General features: G+C 48.2%; 1 protein-coding gene across 4 annotated transcripts in view; it reads left to right on the top strand.

The window, feature by feature from the left end:
* Positions 1-20,456, top strand: part of LOC119953012 (ephrin-A5-like) — a 427,429-nt gene that overhangs the window by 339,893 nt on the left and 67,080 nt on the right. For all 4 annotated transcript variants that reach the window (XM_038776770.1, XM_038776772.1, XM_038776771.1 and 1 more), the window contains exon 2: positions 14,557-14,849. In XM_038776770.1, the coding sequence (XP_038632698.1) occupies positions 14,557-14,849 (293 nt within the window). The remainder of the gene's footprint in view (positions 1-14,556; positions 14,850-20,456) is intronic.

Below are 20,456 nucleotides of genomic sequence, written 5' to 3'. Positions count from 1 at the left end.
AGAGAAGATAATCTTCACTTAAATTCCTTTTGGGGCCGTTGTTGAGGAAGGGATGTTACTGAAGACAGCGGAAGAGGCTCTCTTCTCTGAACAGCGCCACGAGACCTTTAAGATTCACCTGGGCAGGTAGACACTAACAGTCACAAGTGCAAAAGACTGTGAATGTTGAAAATTTGAAGTAAAAGACAGGAAATGCCAGAAATGCACAGCGAGCCTGGCCATACCTGTGGACAGAGCAGCAGAGTTAACGTTTCAGATATTGATGGCCTTTCATCAGAATATTAGAGGTTTTTTTGTTTCATGTCTCACCCAGGAGATGGCACTTCCAACAGTGCGGCACTCACTCGGTGCGGCACCAAAGTGTCAGCCTCTAGATTTTGTGCAGAATTTCAGAGAGGCCATAGTCCTATAATAAGGATGGTTACTATCCAAGTCAATTTAATGTTCAGGGAAGAAATTCTGTCAGCATCGGCCAGCTCTAAGTACTTCTGAGAAGCCTAGATACAGGCCACCCTGTCCATTCTCTGTTTTGTACATTGCAAATCTTCTAACTAAAGAGGATAATATCTGTCATGTATTCAACTAACACTGGGCGGCACGGTGGCACAGTGGTTAGCAATGCTGCCTCACAGCGTCAGGGCCCCGGGTTCAATTCCTGTCTTTCTGGTGTCTGCACATTCTCCCTGTGTCTACGAGGGTTTCCTCCGGGTGCTCTGGTTTCCTCCCACAGTCCAAAGATGTGCAGGTTAGGTGGATTGGACATGCTAAATTGCCCCTTAGTGTCCAAAAAAAGGTGAGGTGGGGTTACTGTGTTACGGGGATAGGGGCTGGTTTAGCTAGGGGCTGGTTTAGCTCACTGGGCTAAATCGCTGGCTTTTAAAGCAGACCAAGCAGGCCAGCAGCACGGTTCGATTCCTGTACCAGCCTCCCCGGACAGGCGCCGGAATGTGGCGACTAGGGGCTTTTCACAGTAACTTCATTGAGGCCTACTCGTGACAATAAGCGATTTTCATTTTTCATTTCATTTCATAGGGTGGAGGCATGGGCTTAAGTAGGGTGCTCTTTCTAGGGGCCGGTGCAGACCCGATGGGCTGAATGGCCTCCTTCTGCACTGTAAAATCTATGATTCTATTGGCTGGTCAAATGTTACTTAATACGCAGGGGCATCAGCGGAGTGTTTCAAGTGTTTTTGGGGGGAGTTCACCGTCTTGTCCCGAGGAAGCAAAATCTCTGAATAAACACTTCACCATGTTTTTACAAACTTAAAGTGTGGCACCTCAAATTCCCTTTAAATTGATTGGCCTTTACTTTTGAAAATGAGGAAAAACACAAATCTTTTTCCCATTTTAACATCCACCTTGAGGGCCAAGAGTCTATTTTTAAATTGTAACGTGGATTGTGCCAGTGACCAACATCCTGTTCCACAGAGATATGCCAATGGGTAAACCACCAATGGGACCATTGTTGCCGGGCAGAAAATGAGTGGCAAACGATCCCCTGCCCATTATTCATTGTGCCCAATTTTCTTCCTTTCCATTGAAATTTAAAAAAAAAACATTTTTATTCGGGTATTTGCAAGATTTTATACTGATAACAATAACAATGCCATGAACATGGTACAATCTCTCCATTGCAGTTAACGTGGCGGGGGAGGGGGGGTGGCTGATCTGCCGTCATCAGTTTTTGAAATTGTCCCACCTCCCCCCAATCACCCCGACGTAAAGGTTTGGGCAGGGTGGGTCTGCCCGCCAGCCTGACATTAGCAAAGCAAAATAGTACCAACACTGAGTTAAAGCAGCATTTGCAGAGCAACACCCATAAAGGTGCCACAATCGCAGAACACATCCAACGAGTTGGTTATCGTCATCGCAGGCTGCTGTTCAAGAGTGGCTTGGGTGCAACCCAGAGCTCAGAATACAGGAAGAGCAATCGTCAGGGTCTCCAATTTCCTGCTCCCAGATTTGGCAGGGCCCAGATGCAGATCGACTGTCCAGGTGTGCGAGTGAAAATGAGCAAATCTTCTGTTGTTCACAGAACACCTGGACTTCATCAAAGCAGTTAAACCCGGCCGGGTAGTAAAAGTGGCCTCAGTCCAATCTATGCATGGCTTGGATTGGATTGGATTTGCTTATTGTCACGTGTACCGAGGTACCGTGAAAAGTATTTTTCTGCAAGCGGCTCAAACAGATCATTAATTACATGAAAGAAAATAAAATAAAAAGAAAATACATAATAGGGGAACACAAGGTACACAATGTAAATACATTGACACCGCATTGGCTGAAGCATACAGGGGTGTAGTATTAATCAGGTCAGTCCCTAAGAGGGTTGTTTAGGAGTTTGGTAACAGCGGGGAAGAAGCTGTTTTTGAATCTGTTTGTGCGTGTCTCGCTCTTTTGTATCTCCTGCCCGATGGGAGAAGTTGGAAGAGTGAGTAAGCCGCGTGGGAGGGGTCTTTGATTATGCTGCCCGCTTTCCCCAGGCGGCGGGAGGTGTAGATGGAGTCAATGGATGGGAGGCAGGTTTGTGTGATGGACTGGGCGGTGTTCACGACTCTCTGTAGTTTCTTGCGGTCTTGGGCTGAGCAGTTGCCATACCAGGCTGTGATGCAGCTCGATAGGATGCTTTCTATGGTACACCTGTAAGGGGATTTTGATCCAGGGACCATTAATATTCCTCTTAATAATAGGTGGGATTCCCCAGTCCCCCAGGTTCTCTCTTCCCACCGCTTGTCAATGGGATTTCCCACTGAAACCAACCCATACCACCGGGAAACCCACGGGCGGGATGTGCTGCCAACGGGAAAAGAAAATCCCAACGCCCGGAGAATTCCGGCCAATGACTGTTTCCTTTTTACTAACTAAGGATTGTAGTATTTTATAATTGTCTTAATGTATGTTTATCAAAGACCCACGGAGACCAGAGAATCCTGGTGCAAAAACATTCCACCCACAGCCGTCCCCAATGGGAACCTTCACTTCTGCTGTTTAAATGCTTGCCTTGTTTCAAGAATATGTAATCACGGATCATCCCTTACTCTGTGCTAATTACTGATCACTGCTGGGGTGAAATTTGTTGACACTTGTTTTGTTTGCGTGCACCTCGGGTCGGAGCAGCTGGCTGAATTGGATTGTCCAAGCATGATTGGCAAAGGCGGGATTTAACTCGATGGGAACAAAGTCCCACAGCGAGTGCATTTAGCCACGTGTTTCCCGCTCGCAGCGCTGAGAAAAGCAACGCTGTAAAATGTCACTGGGGTCCGAGAGGGGGGCCTCTGCGGGAACGTGCAGCCGAGACCGCACAAAGCCCCCTTTCCTGCACTGAAGAGCTCCGCTTGCCGCAACTCAAGAGGGGGTCCACAGGCCAGCCCACATCCATGCAAGGCACCCCCTGGCCCGATCACCATCACCCCAAAAAAATGCCAGCTTGGCACCACCAGCCTGCCAGTGCTTCTGTCAGCTGGCAGTGCCACCTGGAAACCTTGGCCATGCCAGGCTGGCACCCAGGTAGAATGTCCAGGGTTCCTGGCTGGCAGTGCCAGGGCATCCAGGTGGCACCAATAGTGCCAGGGTACCACCTTGCCCAAATGGATGCACCTGGGTGCCTCCAATCCCCAGGGTTTATTTGTTGTTGGGATGAGGGTAACATTGTCAGGGTCGGGATTGACCCAGGGATTTTCACAGGAAGAGAGAAAAATATCTGTAGGGCCAACAGTCCTGTTTGAAAAATGAAAATCGCTTAGTGTCACGAGTAGGCTTCAATGAAGTTACTGTGAAAAGCCCCTAGTCACTACATTCCGGCACCTGTTCGGGGAGGCTGATACGGGAATCGAACTGTACTGCTGGCCTGCCTTGGTCTGCTTTCAAAGCCAGCGATTTAGCCCAGTGTGCTAAACCAGACCCTGTTTTATGGGCCCTTTCACGTATTGTGCAGGAGCTGACACTACCCTTCCATCCCATTATCATTCCTTAATGTCCTGTGCTCGCACTCAAACAGAAAGAAAGGTAACAACAACAATAATAACTTGAATTTATTGTAGCATCTTTCGGGTAGTAAAATGTCCCATGGTGCTTTGACACTGAGACACACAGAGATATTAGGATGGATGACCAGAAGCATTTTTAAAGAGGTAGGTTTCAAGGAGCGTCGGGGAGGAGGGGAGAGGGTTTTACGAAGGGAATACCAGAGCTTGAGGTGTGGACAGCTGAAGCTGCAGCCGCCAATAATAATCATTATTATTGGCACAAGTAGGCTTACATTAACACTGCAATGAGGTTACTGTGGAAAATCCCCTGGTCTCCACACTCCGGCGCCTGTTCGGGTACACGGAGGGTGAATTCAGAATGCCCAATTCACCTAACAAGCACGTGTTTCGGGACTTGTGGGAGGCAACCTGAGGAAACCCACGCAGAGATAGGGAGAACGTGCAGACTCGGCACAGACAGAGACAGGGTATCGAAGCTGGGACCCTGGCGCTGTGAAGTCACAGTGCTAACCACTGTGAAGGGGAGAACGTACATGAATCAACACTGACTGGGGTTGGTCATGACTGGACACGGTGTGAACTGGAGACCCTGAGGCATTCAGAGTGGAAGGAGAAAACAGGAGATGGATTCTGGCCGCATCATCGCCTGGACGCCCTCAGCAATATTCCTGGCTCATCGTCACTGACTGCCACCAACAATTCCTTCTCCAGTTCCCTCTCCGGAAACCCCGCAAGAGGAACGCCCGAGCGCCCCGCGCTGCTGTTTCCGTGGGCCTGCACCACGGATCAGCCTCTGCTTCCTCCTGTCCGATTCAGCAGACAGCCTCGGAAAGAGAATCCTTAAAACCTAGAATGCTTTTCCCCTGCTGGATCAGAACACCTGTTGCTTCTTGCCGAGGACACACTGTTCATTTTGCAACTAGCTGTATTGTAACAGACTAAGTAGATTTGTGTTTACAGAAACACTCTGCATCACCTATGCCAAAGAGCAGGATGTTATTGCAACACGGAGGGAATTAACTGCTTCAGCTTGAGGTCTTTTCTTCTTGTTGTAGAAGCTGACAGCTGTTTGGGGTGCCTCGTTGATCCTGTAATCCAATTATGTTGCTGCAGCTGCCAGTCTTCCTTGATGTTAATATTTGTGCGGGTGAATAAATTACAGAAGAGTCGTGCTTCTCTGGCAAGTTACATCCTCTTTTAATCTGCTCTGTATTCATCATCTCGCCAGCTCCTGGCGGGTAGGATCGCCATCTCTGATTGGACGTACTCCAGGTGATTTGATCACATGACTGATGCTCGATCAATGACTCCAGAAGCGCGGTTGGACGACAGTTGAAGGCTTTATTGGACTAGATGATTCCCCCAGCAGCGCAGGTACAGAATGCAGCAGCTGGGGAGACACAGGCTCTTATACTCCGCCTTACTGGGCGGAACCAGCAGGCAGGCTTCACCAATGATCTTGCTGTCTCAGGTACCTCCCACACCAATGGTCTTACAGCATCAACCTGGGTACCGTAATACCCCTAATACCGACTACCGCAATGACCACCCACTGCCAAACGCTCCACTATCCTGCCATTAGTCACCCAACCCACCTATCGTCACAGCTCCTTGCCTTTGCTGTCCAATTGGGCAATTGGTGGACTTTTCATTCACTGATTGGACAATTCTAGACCATATGTCAAAGAGCTATTTGTCCCGTCTTTGATACCTTTTATAAGTACCAATCAGAAGTGTTCAAATGGGCGGCACGGTGGCGCTGTGGTTAGCACTGCTGCCTCAAGGCGCCAAGGACCCGGGTTCGATCCCAGCCCCGGGCCACTGTCCATGTGGAGTTTGCACATTCTCCATGTGTCTGCGTGGGTCTCACCCCCACAACCCAAAGATGTGCAGGTTAGGTGGATTGGCCATGCTAATTTGCCCCTTAATTGGAAAAAAAATTTAAAAGTGGTGCTCAAATAACATTGCCGGACAACGAGATGGAGCCAGGGAACGGCACTGACTGGATTGCTCTGCAGAGGACTGACATCTGCACCATAATTGGGTCTATGACCCAGTGACCAGGAGATTCGTCCACAAATCTGGCGCCCCATGGTGAGGCAGAGCTCTCTCATATGAGGGAATGGAGAAGATCTTTTATGGTGCACGGAAGCCAAGCATCTCACGGCTGCGAAGGAGGCTCCAGTTCCAGAGTTTGTCACCTCTCTGACTCAAAGGACCAGCTGAGAATGTGCCTGTAGGGTTATTATGCCAAGGGAACATGGGAGTCCCCCAACATCTAGTCGACAGAAATGGAGCCGTGATTACATTTTGACGGCCCGGAACTTCGGAGGAAAGGCAATCATCGTCGGATTTCCGCTCTGCGCGATCATTCCCTGCCCCGACGCTCTCCCGCAGTTCTTGCCAGGTCTTCGGAGGTCGGTTCTATTAGTGATACAGAATGCAGTGTCCCTCAGAGAGCCTCATCAGGTCACAATAAAGTCAGAGCAAGACTGGACATGCTCCTAATTGGTGGCATCAGCCGCCCTGTAGTAAGATTTAAGGTCCGATCTGAATACTAGTGAATGGGTAAATGAATGAATGAGTAGTGTGATAGTGGGTAAGTGGGCAGGGTGGGTGAGGTGGCAAATGAGTCAAATGGCAGGTGGATAAAGTGTGATAGGTGACGAAGTGGTAAGATTCCGAGGGTGGCTGATGGGTGAGGTGGTAGGTGGGTGAGTGGGTAGCCAGGTCCAGGAGTAGTCAGGTGGCAGGGGGCAATGATTGAGAGGTCAGAGGTAGTCAGGTGGTTGGGTGGGGTGGGGGGGGGGGGGGGTAGTCAGGGGTCAGGGGTAGTTGGGTGGAAGTCAGGAGTGGGATTGGGGGTTAGCAGGTTGGGGATGAGTCGGGTCAGGGAGGGATAGTTGAGGGGTGGAGCTGGGGTCAGTTCTGTACTTACTCACACATTGGGTTAGGTTTTAATCTGCACAATATTTCCTGGGTAATCGTTCAACTAAGTACTTCGGAACTCTAACTCCGAGGCGGAGACATTTGCAGAGGGTCTTGGGGAGCAGTGGCCTTGCCTATCAGAATTTCAGACAGTTCCCAGGCAGGTCAGCGCATCATAACGTCCGTGTGCTCCTGCAAAGCATCTTTGCCAATCTGGAGACTGGAAGATCTGGGCTGATGCGTTCTCCTGTTTACAGTCTTGTCTTTCCCAGCATGGTTCCGATTTTAAAGATGTAAGGGTTGATGAGGCGTGTACGAGCACGGAGGGGTGGAGGCCTAGCTGGATCCATCACAGACAGAGCCTGCAGACAGAGGAAGGAACTCCGTGGCAGGAAGCTTCAGGGGCTGGGGGAGGGGTGTTGCGGAGTGGTTGGTGTTGAATGAAGCTTCTAGACATCACCGGTGTAGGGGATATGAGAGGTGGAGCATAATCTGTTGAAAGGGAGGCCCAAATCATTTAAAAAAATAAATTTAGAGTACCCAATTAATTTTTCCAATGAAGAAAAATCTATGACCGGGAGAATGATACCAAAGAGGCAGCTAAATAAGTAGGTGAATGCTAAAGGCGTAGAATGGTAGACTAGTTTGGTGTATCATCGTGTGGAGCTCGCATGCTAGCAATAGCAGTTGGGCTGAATGGCCTCTTCCTGTGCATTAATTTTCATGCAAGTTTTGAATTGCCTCTTCCCATGCACGAGTTGACCATTTTCAAAGTGAGATTCACCACATTCGCCGGTGGTTGATCGACTGAAGGATGGTGTCGCCTGACCATTTACTGAAGGCCAGACTTTAATTGATCATGCTTCAAACGCAGGTTTATCTTGTGGTTTTCCTGTGGTGCATTTGCAAATGGCCATGTAATCACTGCTTTCAGGGCTTTGTGCTTTTGTTTGCTCTTCGAACGTTCAGTAATGTAACACTTGCCCCATCAACCACAGTGTTGGAATTCCTTTGCAATGACATCTGTTGCAGAGAAGTTATGTTTTTCTCAACTCCCCGTCCTTTTTCTCCTTGGCCCCCGCTGAAGTTGCTGACTCAGGCTGCCTCCTGTGGCATCCACGTGGGCAGTCAGTCTCCATGCTGTGAGAGTCAGCAGATTGCTTGACCATGGGCAGAATCTTGTCCCGTCCTTCATGATGAGATTGGTGGCAGGGGGGATTTAATCAGGGGCGGGCGGGGGGTGATGGGTAACAACACGGTCACCTTCCCACCTCCACCATCGTTAAGTTTGTGATGGGAAGACACATGGACAGTACCCCCCCCCCCCCCCCCCCACTGCGACGAACAGCTCACCTGTGGGAGAATCTAGAACTAGGGATCAGGGTTTAAAAATGAGGGGTTGCCCATTTAAGAGAGATGAGGAGGAGAAATGTTTTCTCCTTGAGGTTAGTGAGCCTTTCAAACTGTCTTTCTTAGTGAAAGCAGAGTCTTTGAATATCTTCAAGGCAGATCGTGATAGATTCTTGATAAACAAAGGGTGAAAGGTTATCGGGGTGAAGCTTGAGGTTACAATCAGATCAGCCATGACCTTATTGAATAGCGGAGCAGGTTCGAGGAGCTGAGTGGCCTGGTCCTGCTTCTTGTTTCTCTGTATGCATGGAGGAACCCAAGATATCTTCCACGTTCGTCTTCAAAACAGTACTGTGGGATCTTTTGTGCTCACCTGCAAAAGAATAGGACCTTGGTTTGATGCTTCAGCTGAATGGTAGCATCTCCGGCAGTGCGACACTCCCTCAGTACTGACCCTCTGACAGTACAACACTCCCTCAGTACTGACCCTCTGACAGTGCAGCACTCCCTCAGTACTGACCCTCTGATAGTGCAGCACTCCCTCAGTACTGACCCTCTGACAGTGCAGCACTCCCTCAGTACTGACCCTCTGACAGTGCAGCACTCCCTCAGTACTGACCCTCTGACAGTGCGACACTCCCTCAGTATGACCCTCTGACAGTGCGGCACTCCCTCAGTACTGACCCTCTGACAGTGCGGCACTCCCTCAGTACTGACCATCTGACAGTGCGGCACTCCCTCAGTACTGACCCTCTGACAGTGCGGCACTCCCTCAGTACTGACCCTCTGACAGTGCGACACTCCCTCAGTATGACCCTCTGACAGTACAACACTCCCTCAGTACTGACCCTCTGACAGTGCAGCACTCCCTCAGTGCTGACCCTCTGACAGTGCAGCACTCCCTCAGTACTGACCCTCTGACAGTGCAGCAGTACTGACAGTGCAGCACTCCCTCAGTACTGACCCTCTGACAGTGCGACACTCCCTCAGTATGACCCTCTGACAGTGCGGCACTCCCTCAGCGCTGACCCTCTGACAGTGCAGCACTCCCTCAGTACTGACCATCTGACAGTGCGGCACTCCCTCAGTACTGACCCTCTGACAGTGCGGCACTCCCTCAGTACTGACCCTCTGACAGTGCGGCACTCCCTCAGTACTGACCCTCTGACAGTGCGACACTCCCTCAGTATGACCCTCTGACAGTACAACACTCCCTCAGTGCTGACCCTCTGACAGTGCAGCACTCCCTCAGTACTGACCCTCTGACAGTGCAGCAGTACTGACAGTGCGGCACTCCCTCAGTACTGACCCTCTGACAGTGCGGCACTCCCTCAGTGCTGACCCTCTGACAGTGCGACACTCCCTCAGTATGACCCTCTGACAGTACAACACTCCCTCAGTGCTGACCCTCTGACAGTGCAGCACTCCGTCAGTACTGACCATCTGACAGTGCGGCACTCCCTCAGTACTGACCCTCTGACAGTGCGGCACTCCCTCAGTATTGACCCTCTGACAGTGCGGCACTCCCTCAGTACTGACCCTCTGACAGTGCAGCACTCCCTCAGTACTGACCCTCTGACAGTGCGGCACTCCCTCAGTACTGACCCTCTGGAAGTGCAGTACTCCCACAGTACTGACCCTCTGACAGTGCGGCACTCCCTCAGTACTGACCCTCTGGAAGTGCAGCACTCCCTCAGTACTGACCCTCTGGAAGTGCAGCACTCCCTCAGTACTCACCCTCTGACAGTGCAGCACTCCCTCAGTACTGCCCCTCTGACAGTGCAGCACTCCCTCAGTACTGACCCTCTGACAGTGCCATGCTCCCTCAGTACTGACCTTCTGACAGTGCAGCACTCCCTCAGTACTGACCCTCTTACAGTGCAGCACTCCCTCAGTACTGACCTCAGTACATGGCATGGGATACGGAATTGCTTCCCGATTTGCGTTCCCAGGGGGAGAACAACAGTCTCCCAAACGGAAAATCTCACCCAGAGTTAACTTTCAGAATCCAATGTGACTCACCTTTGAGAGTGGCACAGATTTCTGAGAATCATGTGACACCTCAACTCACCTGAACGGCAAACGTTTTTGTTCGTTTGCTGGAATGAAAATATTAAAAACCTGTTTTTCTCCCTGGTCAATAGGAGAAAAGCACGTCGAGTTCTAATATCGTTCAATTATCGCTTGATGCGAGTGCGTATAGTTCATGTCCTCCGGCCCTGTGTTTGAAAACAAATGAGAGAAAGTTTTGCCAAACACACTCTAATAAAGACGGCTGCCTTTTTAACATTAGCAGATTGCAAAAGCTTTGTTTTGGTAAAAGCATCAGTGTGATATATTAAGACTCCATACCTGAAATCCCTAATGAGCCCCTGTGCACTGCGCGCTGGGGTATTTCATCGGAAGAAATTAATTGAGCTTGATACAAAACATGCTCATATCCACAGCTGTCACAGTGCCCACCCAGTATTTCCACCTGGTCTTTGGGCTACGCTGAGAGACTCTTGTCACGTCATTTATTCCATCTTCAGTAAGTTTCCCTCCACATCTGGTGCTCGCTTAATTGACCTTGATAAAAATAGCCACCTTGTGACCTCTGGGCCTTGAGCTTGCAACTTGGAGCCATTTGCAACTGCTGGTAACAAGGGACTGGTAAATCAGGACACCTGCACTGCTCTGGCACCTGGTTTCCATGCCAGGAGCAACTCAGAAAAGCAAGCACTGCCCACCCTCTTCAAGCACAACAGATACTCATCTATTAAACGAACCGTATGTACTTCCAGAATATGCGCATGATGTAATAATGTGTGTGTAACCTTACCTTACCTAACCCTTACCCCCACCTCCCATTCACCCTGTGGCTCTTCTTTCATTTAACACGGTTCATTCTATCTTTTCAATCAGCTATTGTCCCAACAGGAAAGCTGTAACATCTTCAATGAACAAATACTTAAAGAAGCATCAGACGCCCAGGGAGTTTTATTTAATCGTGCATGGCCTTTAAAAGCACAAGGGACGCTTCCATGATAACTGGGTTCAGCTACATGCAGATTAATAAGCGTCTTTATCTGGTACAAGCCACTTAGATTTACAGGTTAAGTTGAATCATTACCTGAGTAATACCCGCAGCCAGCATGGTCAACTCTGTTTCAGTATCCCTCAGTCAGGGGAGTGTGAAAAAGACCAGCTCAGGATCCCACTCTTATAACCTATCATAGACTATTTCAACACAGAAGGAAGCCATTCAGCCCATCGAGTCCATGGTGGCTCATGTGAAGTTAAGCCCATTTAATTCCATCCCCAGCTCTTTTCCAGATCCCTGTAATGTTTACTCCTTCAGTTCCCCTTTTGAAGGCCGCTATTTAATCCATACCTATTCGTCAGTATGCACTCATATTGCCACTTTTAACCGCTGCCCTTGGGCTTTGGAAACAGGCGAGCCTTCATGTGAGTGGGGGGGGGGGGGGGGGGGGGGTGTGTAATGATTAAATCGGGAGGGTAACAAAATCTCAAGAAGTAAGTAGTTGTTTAAGCTTTGTCATTTGAACACAATGGAATGGGAGAGAGGGGAGTCCTGTAGCCGTACATTATACCGGGACCCTCCCCAATCCAATCCATGGGCAGGAGTCCCCGCCGCACCCCCGCCACGCGGAGTGATTTGCCATGGCGGAGGCCTTCTGGTCCTGCTGCTGTCAACGGGCTTTGACGTTGGTTGCACCCCCTCACTGCCGGTGGCTTACCGTCGGAGGGACCGGTTGGAAAACTTCAGTCCATATGTTTCAATCCTCATCCTTCACCATCTGACTCCAGATTACTGCTTGTCCCTGCTTTGCCTCATCTTTGGAGCCTGATCCTACAGTCAGCACACACATTCTGCAGAAACGCTCTTCCAAATGCTTCCTCCTTGTCTGCCGACATGTATTTTGGTCCCTCCTCATGAACTCCCTTCCTATTAGCAATAGAAAAAAGAACAAACTTGCATTCGTCATATTAAAATGCTCCAAAACTAGTTCAGTCAGTTCAGCCCTTTTGAAGTACAATAACTTGGCAGCCAATTTGAACACAGTAAGATCCTGCAAATAGCCACATGGTCATGTTGTGATCTATCTTAATGATGTTAGTTTGTTGATAAATACAGGCCCTGGGTCAGCTCCTCTTATTTGCTTCAAAATTGGATTGGATTGGATTTGTTTATTGTCACGTGTACTGAGGTATCGTGAAAAGTATATTTCTGCGAGCATCTCAAACAGATCAGTATATGAAAAGAAAATACATAATAGGGCAACATAAGGTACACAATGTAAACACATAGACACCGGCATCGGGTGAAGCCTACAGGAGTGTAGTGTTAATGAGATCAGTCCGTAAGAGGGTCGTTTAGGAGTCTGGTAACAGTGGGGAAAGAGCTATTTTTGAGCTGTTCGTGCGTGTTCTCAGACTTTTGTATCTGCTGCCCGATGGAAGAAGTTCGAAGAGTGAGTAAGCCAGGTGGGAGGGGTCTTTGATTATAAGAACATAAGAACATAAGAATTTGGAGCAGGAGTCGGCCATCTGGCCCCTCGTGCCTGCTCCGCCATTCAGTGAGATCATGGCTGATCTTTTGTGGACTCAGCTCCACTTTCCGGCCAAAACACCACAACCCTTAATCCCTTTATTCTTCAAAAAACTACCTATCTTTATTTTAAAAACATTTAATGAAGGAGCTTCAACTGCTTCACTGGGCAAGGAATTCCATAGATTCACAACCCTTTGGGTGAAGAAGTTCCTCCTAAACTCAGTCCTAAATCTACTTCCCCTTATTTTGAGGCTATGCCCCCTAGTTCTGCTTTCACCCGCCAGTGGAAACAACCTGCCCGCATCTATCCTATCTATTCCCTTCATAATTTTAAGATCCCCCCTCATCCTTCTAAATCCCAACAAGTATAGTCCCAGTCTACAAAACCTCTCCTCGTAATCCAACCCCTTCAACTCTGGGATTAACCTAGTGAATCTCCTCTGCACACCCTCCAGCGCCAGTACGTCCTTTCTCGGGTAAGGAGACCAAAACTGAACACAATACTCCAGGTGCGGCTCACTAACACCTTATACAATTGCAGCATAACCTCCCTAGTCTTAAATTCTATCTCTCTAGCAATGAAGGACAAAATTCCATTTGCCTTCTTAATCACCTGTTGCACCTGTAAACCAACCTTTTGCGACTCATGCACTAGTACACCCAGGTCTCTCTGCACAGCGGCATGTTTTCATATTTTGCCATTTAAATAATAATTCCTTTTGCTGTTATTCCTACCAAAATGGAGAACCTCACATTTGTCAACCTTGTATTCCATCTGCCAATCCCTAGCCCATTCACTTAACTTATCCAAATCCCTCTGCAGATTTCCAGTATCCTCTGCACTTTTTGCTTTACCACTCATCTTAGTGTCGTCTGCAAAGTTGGACACATTGCCCTTGGTCCCCAACTCCAAATCATCTATGTAAATTGTGAGCCCAACACTGATCCCTGAGGGACACCACTAGCTACTGATTGCCAACCAGAGAAACACCCATCAATCCCCACTCTTTGCTTTCTATTAATTAACCAATCCTCTATCCATGCTTTACCCTTAATGCCATGCATCTTTATCATATGCAGCAACCTTTTGTGTGGCACCTTGTCAAAGGCTTTCTGGAAATCCAGATATACCACATCCATTGGCTCCCCGTTATCTACCGCACTGGTAATGTCCTCAAATAATTCCACGAAATTAGTTAGGCACGACCTGCCCTTTATGAACCCATGCTGCGTCTGCCCAATGGGACAGTGCTGCCCGCTTTCCCCAGGCAGCGGGAGGTGTAGATAGAGTCAATGGCGAGTTTGTGTGATGGACTTGTTCACGACTCTCTGAAGTTTCTTGCGGTCTTGGGCCGAGCAGTTGCCATGCTAGGCTGTGATGCAGCCAGATAAGATGCTTTCTATGGTGCATGTGTAAAAGTTGGTAGAGTGCCGTGTGGGATCTTTTACATCCACCTCAGAGGGCCTCAGTGCGTCTGAAGGACAACACCTTGTGTAGCACCCCCTCAGTACTGCCAGGCTACACTTTGAACGCGAGACTCTGGAGTGGAAATTGGACCCATGGCAACCTGACTGAGAGGCAAGAGTACAACCCTTTGAAGCAGGCCTAACTAGGTGGAGATTCAGGTTGAATGGGAGGTCTGAAAGACTTGATAGCCTCGCAGCTTTATTTTTAAAAAAAATATTCACGTTTTCATTCGATTTATTCTGGTTTCTGAATTGTCTTTCTGAATTTTAGGTTTCACAGAGGGGACTACACAGTGGATGTCTGCATCAATGATTACCTCGACATCTACTGCCCCCACTATGATGACTCAGTTCCAGAGGAGAAGACGGAGAGCTACATTCTTTACATGGTGAATTTTGATGGCTACAGGAGCTGTGACCACAAGGACAATGGCTTCAAACGCTGGGAATGCAATAGGCCACGCACACCAAACGGCCCACTGAAGTTCTCCGAGAAATTCCAGCTCTTCACACCATTCTCTCTGGGATTTGAGTTTCGACCCGGGAACGAGTATTATTATATATGTGAGTACACCCCATAAATACACCGCATGAGGTGGTTAACCCTCTTTTGTTTCAAGTCATTGGCTGTGGGACAGACGTAGCAAACCACAAACTGGTAAAAAGGGCACATCACTGAAGTCAGGTGGACATGTGCAAGATAAGGCCAAGAATACTCCCCAGATAGTGCAGTGGAAGCAGAAACGCCGAAATAATTTAGGGCGCAGCTACAGACAAGTAGGACCATCGGTTCCAATGAAACATTGAGGGAGATGGACTGAATGGCCTTCTTCATCCATAACTAGTTTTGTGGCGAATTCAAAAATGAATCACTGGATGGATTGGAAATAAGTTTCTGTTGATATTTTCCCAACCCCTTTTTCTGTTCTTGTCGTGCGGTCGCACTGATTTCTACCCTCTCTAGGTTATGGTCCAGAACCATGAATCACCCACTGTCATTTCACTCAAGCCTTCTTCCTTGGCATGCAAGTTGGGTGCTGCACTATGTGTAGAAGGGTGATGGAGGGGCTCAAGTGCCAATCATTCCCAGGTTTCCTAGGTCCTGCAGGAGTATCCATTTGTGTGGATGTTGGGTAAGTGGATGGCTTGCATTTGGTTCCAATGTGTCTTAATAATAATAATAATTGCTTATTATCACAAGTAGGCTTCAATGAAGTTACTATGAAAAGCCCCTAGTCGCCACATTCCAGTGCCTATTCGAGGAGGCCGGTACGGGAATTGAACCCGCGCTGCTGCCTTGTTCTACATTAGAACATAGAACAGTACAGCACAGAACAGGCCCTTCGGCCCTCGATGTTGTGCCGAGCAATGATCACCCTACTCAAACCCACGTATCCACCCTATACCCGTAACCCAACAACCCCCCACCCCTTAACCTTACTTTTTAGGACACTATGGGCAATTTAGCATGGCCAATCCACCTAACCCGTACATCTTTGGACTGTGGGAGGAAACAGGAGCACCCGGAGGAAACCCACGCACACACGGGGAGGACGTGCAGACTCCACACAAGACAGTGACCCAGCCGGGAATCGAACCTGGGACCCTGGAGCTGTGAAGCATTTATGCTAACCACCATGCTACCCTGCTGCCCCCAAAGCAACTGTTTCGCCCACTGTGCTAAATCAGCCCCTTCTTCCACCTCTTGGTCGAATACCCTCCCCGAAGCATCCTGACGCACACAACAGGCCACTTTTAGCAGGATAATGGAAGACCCTCTGGGCCTTTGGAACTGCACCGCAACACGAGAGATAAAGGGAGGCAGAAAGAAGGCAAGATGGAGGCCCAGAGCCTTATTCATTCAGAGGGAGATGTTTCCGTTTGCTGCAAGGCATTTTCGAGTCTTAGCTTGTTTCGAGTAGCGACAATGCATTGTAAATGGGGCCGCATTGTCACTCTGGCTGATTTTGAAATCTGGTAGGAGGCAGACAGTTGCAGTGCTGGGAATCTATGAGCCAAACACAGCTTGAGAACCAAAATAAATAAAAAGACACGGGACTTTCTGCTGCAGGCTGAAAGGTTGATCAAATAAAACAACTAAACAGCGCAAATCTATGTATTCATTTGATTTTCCAGATACACTGGTAATAATTACTATTGATTATCGACTCTCCCCTTATTAGTAATCTAGGAATGTTTGAAACACACATTTGGCGAGGTCCAAAATAGTTCCATCATTAAAAGAACCTGCCGGTGCGGTTAACCTTGGAAATTTTTAGTGGTTTTCTTGAAGTGGTGGTGCTTAAATTAATTGAATGTTCTCTGCTGATTAAAATTTTTAACTTGTTTGCCAAAATGTTGCCAGATTATTTTCTGGCTCAGCCAGTGTTGCAAAAGTTCTATTTTCTCCTCTGGGGGAGAGGAGTATGAATCAAGGCAGATATCTCAGTCAATTAAATTATTCAATCACTTGGGTGCCTATGTTGTGAGGGCTGTATGGAAGGGGATCGGGGGGGGGGGGGGGGTGGATAATGAAGAGAGAGGGTGAAAGGGAATGGGGTCAGGAGAGATATGGAGAACGGGGTTGAGTGGGGGAGGGAGAGGGAAGTCGTGGGAGAGTCACTGTGTTATGAGTATTGGGAGCGCGAGCGGTGAATGGGGGAAGTGGGGGAGTTGCTGTGTGGGGGAATGGGGAACAGGATGGCGGATGAAGGAGTTGTTGGGTAAGGGAAGAATGGGGACGGAGTTGAGGAGGAGGCGTGGGAGTGAGGAGTGTGAGAGGGAGGGGAAAAATGGGGAAAATTATGTGGCAATTGGAAAGGGGTGGGGGGGGGGAATGGAGTAGGGAGCTACAGCTGTCAAGATAGTTTGCCTATTTCAATCTTCACACTGGATGATAACTAATGATTCCACTGAAAAGATAAAGTTCTTTCCCAACTTTATTGATTAAGTTGTGGAAAGTCAATAAATGTGCTTAAAGACTTAAAGATGTAAACTGAACTGAGGTTATCAATTTCAACCTAAACACATCCCATTTTTGTTTTTCTCTCTCTCCCCACTCTCTCGCTCTCATTTTTCTTTTCTTTTTAATTTAGAGTACCCAATTAATTTTTTTTCAATTGAGGGGCAATTTAGCGTGTTCATTCCACCTACCCTGCACATCTTTAGGTTGTGGGGACGAAACCCACGCAGACACGGGGAGAATGTACAAACTCCACACGGGCAGTGACCCATAGCCGGGATCGAACCTGGGACCTCGGCGCTGTGAGGCTGCAGTGCTAACCACTGCGCCACCGTGCTGCCCTTCTTTCATTTTCTAACGGAATGTTGGGAACAGATAGCCTTGCTGATGATTTCTTTCACAGAATCATAGAATTCCCTACAGTGCAGAAGGAGTCCATTCGGCCCTCCGTGTCTGCACTAATCCTCTGAGACTGCATCCTAGCTGGGTGCACTCCCCCACCGGACCCCCCACACCCCCACCTAACCTGCACATCTTTGGACACTAAGGGGCAATTTAGCATGGTCAATCCACCTAAGCTGCACACCTTTGTAATGTGGGAGGAAATCGGGCCACCCGGAGGAAACCCACGCCGACACATGATCTGGGAAATCAGATCAGCTCATCCTGCACACAAGGATAATATGGAGCAGTGATATCATGAGGTGTTACTGAATGTAAGTACTCCTTAATTGAAGCACTTACCATCATTACGAAAAGTTCCCGACTTCATCTCAGTGGTAACTTGATTGCCTAAAGGCAATCTTTATGTCTCAGCCTCTGTATTTGTGGTTAATCAAATCTCAGACACATACATTTAGGTTTCACATGTTGTCATTTCTGCCATTAGTTGTAGCAGCAACCATCAGCTCAAAATTTAAGTATTGTCATAACACACACCAAGGCCTGATAATTAAAGTGAGGAGTCAGGGCTTGTCAAAGTGCCACAACAGAAGTACAATATCACGTCAAATTTGTATAGTGGTAATATTGCATTCACGAGGCCAAGCACTTATTGCAATGGCGATGAAAAATAATGCCGGCATCTGAATTGTAAATTTGAACAACTCATGGAATAATCTTCAAGGCGCATTCCGGCATGTCAAATCGTCATGTTGAAAGAAGGTTGCATTGAGTTAACTTGTTTGTATTGACCTTGTCCTCCCGTTCTAGAGAAGGACAGTGAAGGGACAAATAACTCGCAGTGCTGTTATTGATCAATAATTGGAAAGAGTACAAATGGAGATATGAAGGGGGGTGGCAGGATTCGGCTGAGCTGTGATTGAATATCATTCCAACACTTACCATTTAGGCTTCCAGGTGAAGACTAGCCACCTGGGCAAGGTGCAGAGAGGTGTCTGGGCTCAGGGGGTGCAGTTCCACAACATGAGGCAATGCCTTCAGTTGGAGAGGAGAAGGATGAGGGGAAACACACACACACAGCCACAATACATCACACATGCACCACACAGTCACACACAAACTACACATACAGCACACTACATACCGCACACACAACCCGCAATCCACATAGCACACAACATAACAGACAACATGCCCACCATACACCACACCACACAACACCATACGCACACAACACCATACGCACACAACACCATACAAACACACCATACACACACAACACCATACGCACACAACACCATACACACACAACACCATACGCACACAACACCATACGCACACAACACCATACACACACAACACCATACGCACACAACACCATACGCACACAACACCATACGCACACAACACCATACTCACACAACCCCATACACCACACAACACCATACACACACAACACCATACACACACAATACCATACACACACAACACCACACACACAACACCACACACATACAACACCATATGCACACAACACCATACACACACAACACCATACACACACAACCCCATACACCACACAACACCATACACACACAACACCATACACACACAATACCATACACACACAACACCACACGCACACACCATACACACACAACACCACACACATACAACACCATACACACACAACACCATACACACACAACACCACACACATACAACACCATACACACACAGCACCACATGCACACAACACCATACGCCACACAACACCATACACGCACAACACCATATGCCACACAACACCATACACACACAACACCATACACACACAACACCATACACACACAACACCATACACACACAACACCACACGCACACAACACCAAACACACACACCACACACACACCACACGCACACAACACCATATGCACACAAAACCATACGCACACACCATACACACACAACACCATACACACACAACACCACATGCACACAACGCCATACACACACAACACCACACGCACACAACACCATACACACACAACACCATACACAGACAACACCACACGCACACACACCACACGCACACACACCATACACACACAACACCATACACAGACAACACCACACGCACACAACACCATACACCACACAACACCATACACACACAACACCACACCACACGCACACAACACCATACACCACACAACACCATATGCACACAACACCATACACACACACCACACCACACAACACCATACACACACAACACCATACACCACAACACCATACACACACAATACCATACACAGACAACACCACACCACACGCACACACCATACACCACACAACACCATACACACACAACACCACATGCACACAACACCATACACACACAACACCATATACCACACAACACCATACACACACAAAACCACACCACACACAACACCACACCACACACAACACCACACGCACACAACACCATACGCCACACAACACCATACACACACCACACCACACCGCACACAACACCATACACCACACAACACCATACGCACACAACACCACACCACACACAACACCATACGCCACACAACACCATACACACACAACACCATACACCACACCACACAACACCATATACCACAATATAATTTGGACATTCTGAATTCTCCCTCTGTGTACCCGAACAGGCGCCGGAATGTGACGACTAAGGATTTTTCACAGTAACTTCATTGCAGTGTTACTGTAAGCCTACTTGTGACAATATAGATTATTATTAAAAACTCCATACACT

This window comes from Scyliorhinus canicula, chromosome 18, assembly GCF_902713615.1.
Source record: "Scyliorhinus canicula chromosome 18, sScyCan1.1, whole genome shotgun sequence".
In the NCBI taxonomy this organism is placed as follows: Eukaryota; Metazoa; Chordata; class Chondrichthyes; order Carcharhiniformes; family Scyliorhinidae; genus Scyliorhinus; species Scyliorhinus canicula.
The sequence above is the reverse complement of the archived record's forward strand: the minus strand, read 5'-3'. Positions and strand labels throughout refer to the sequence as shown.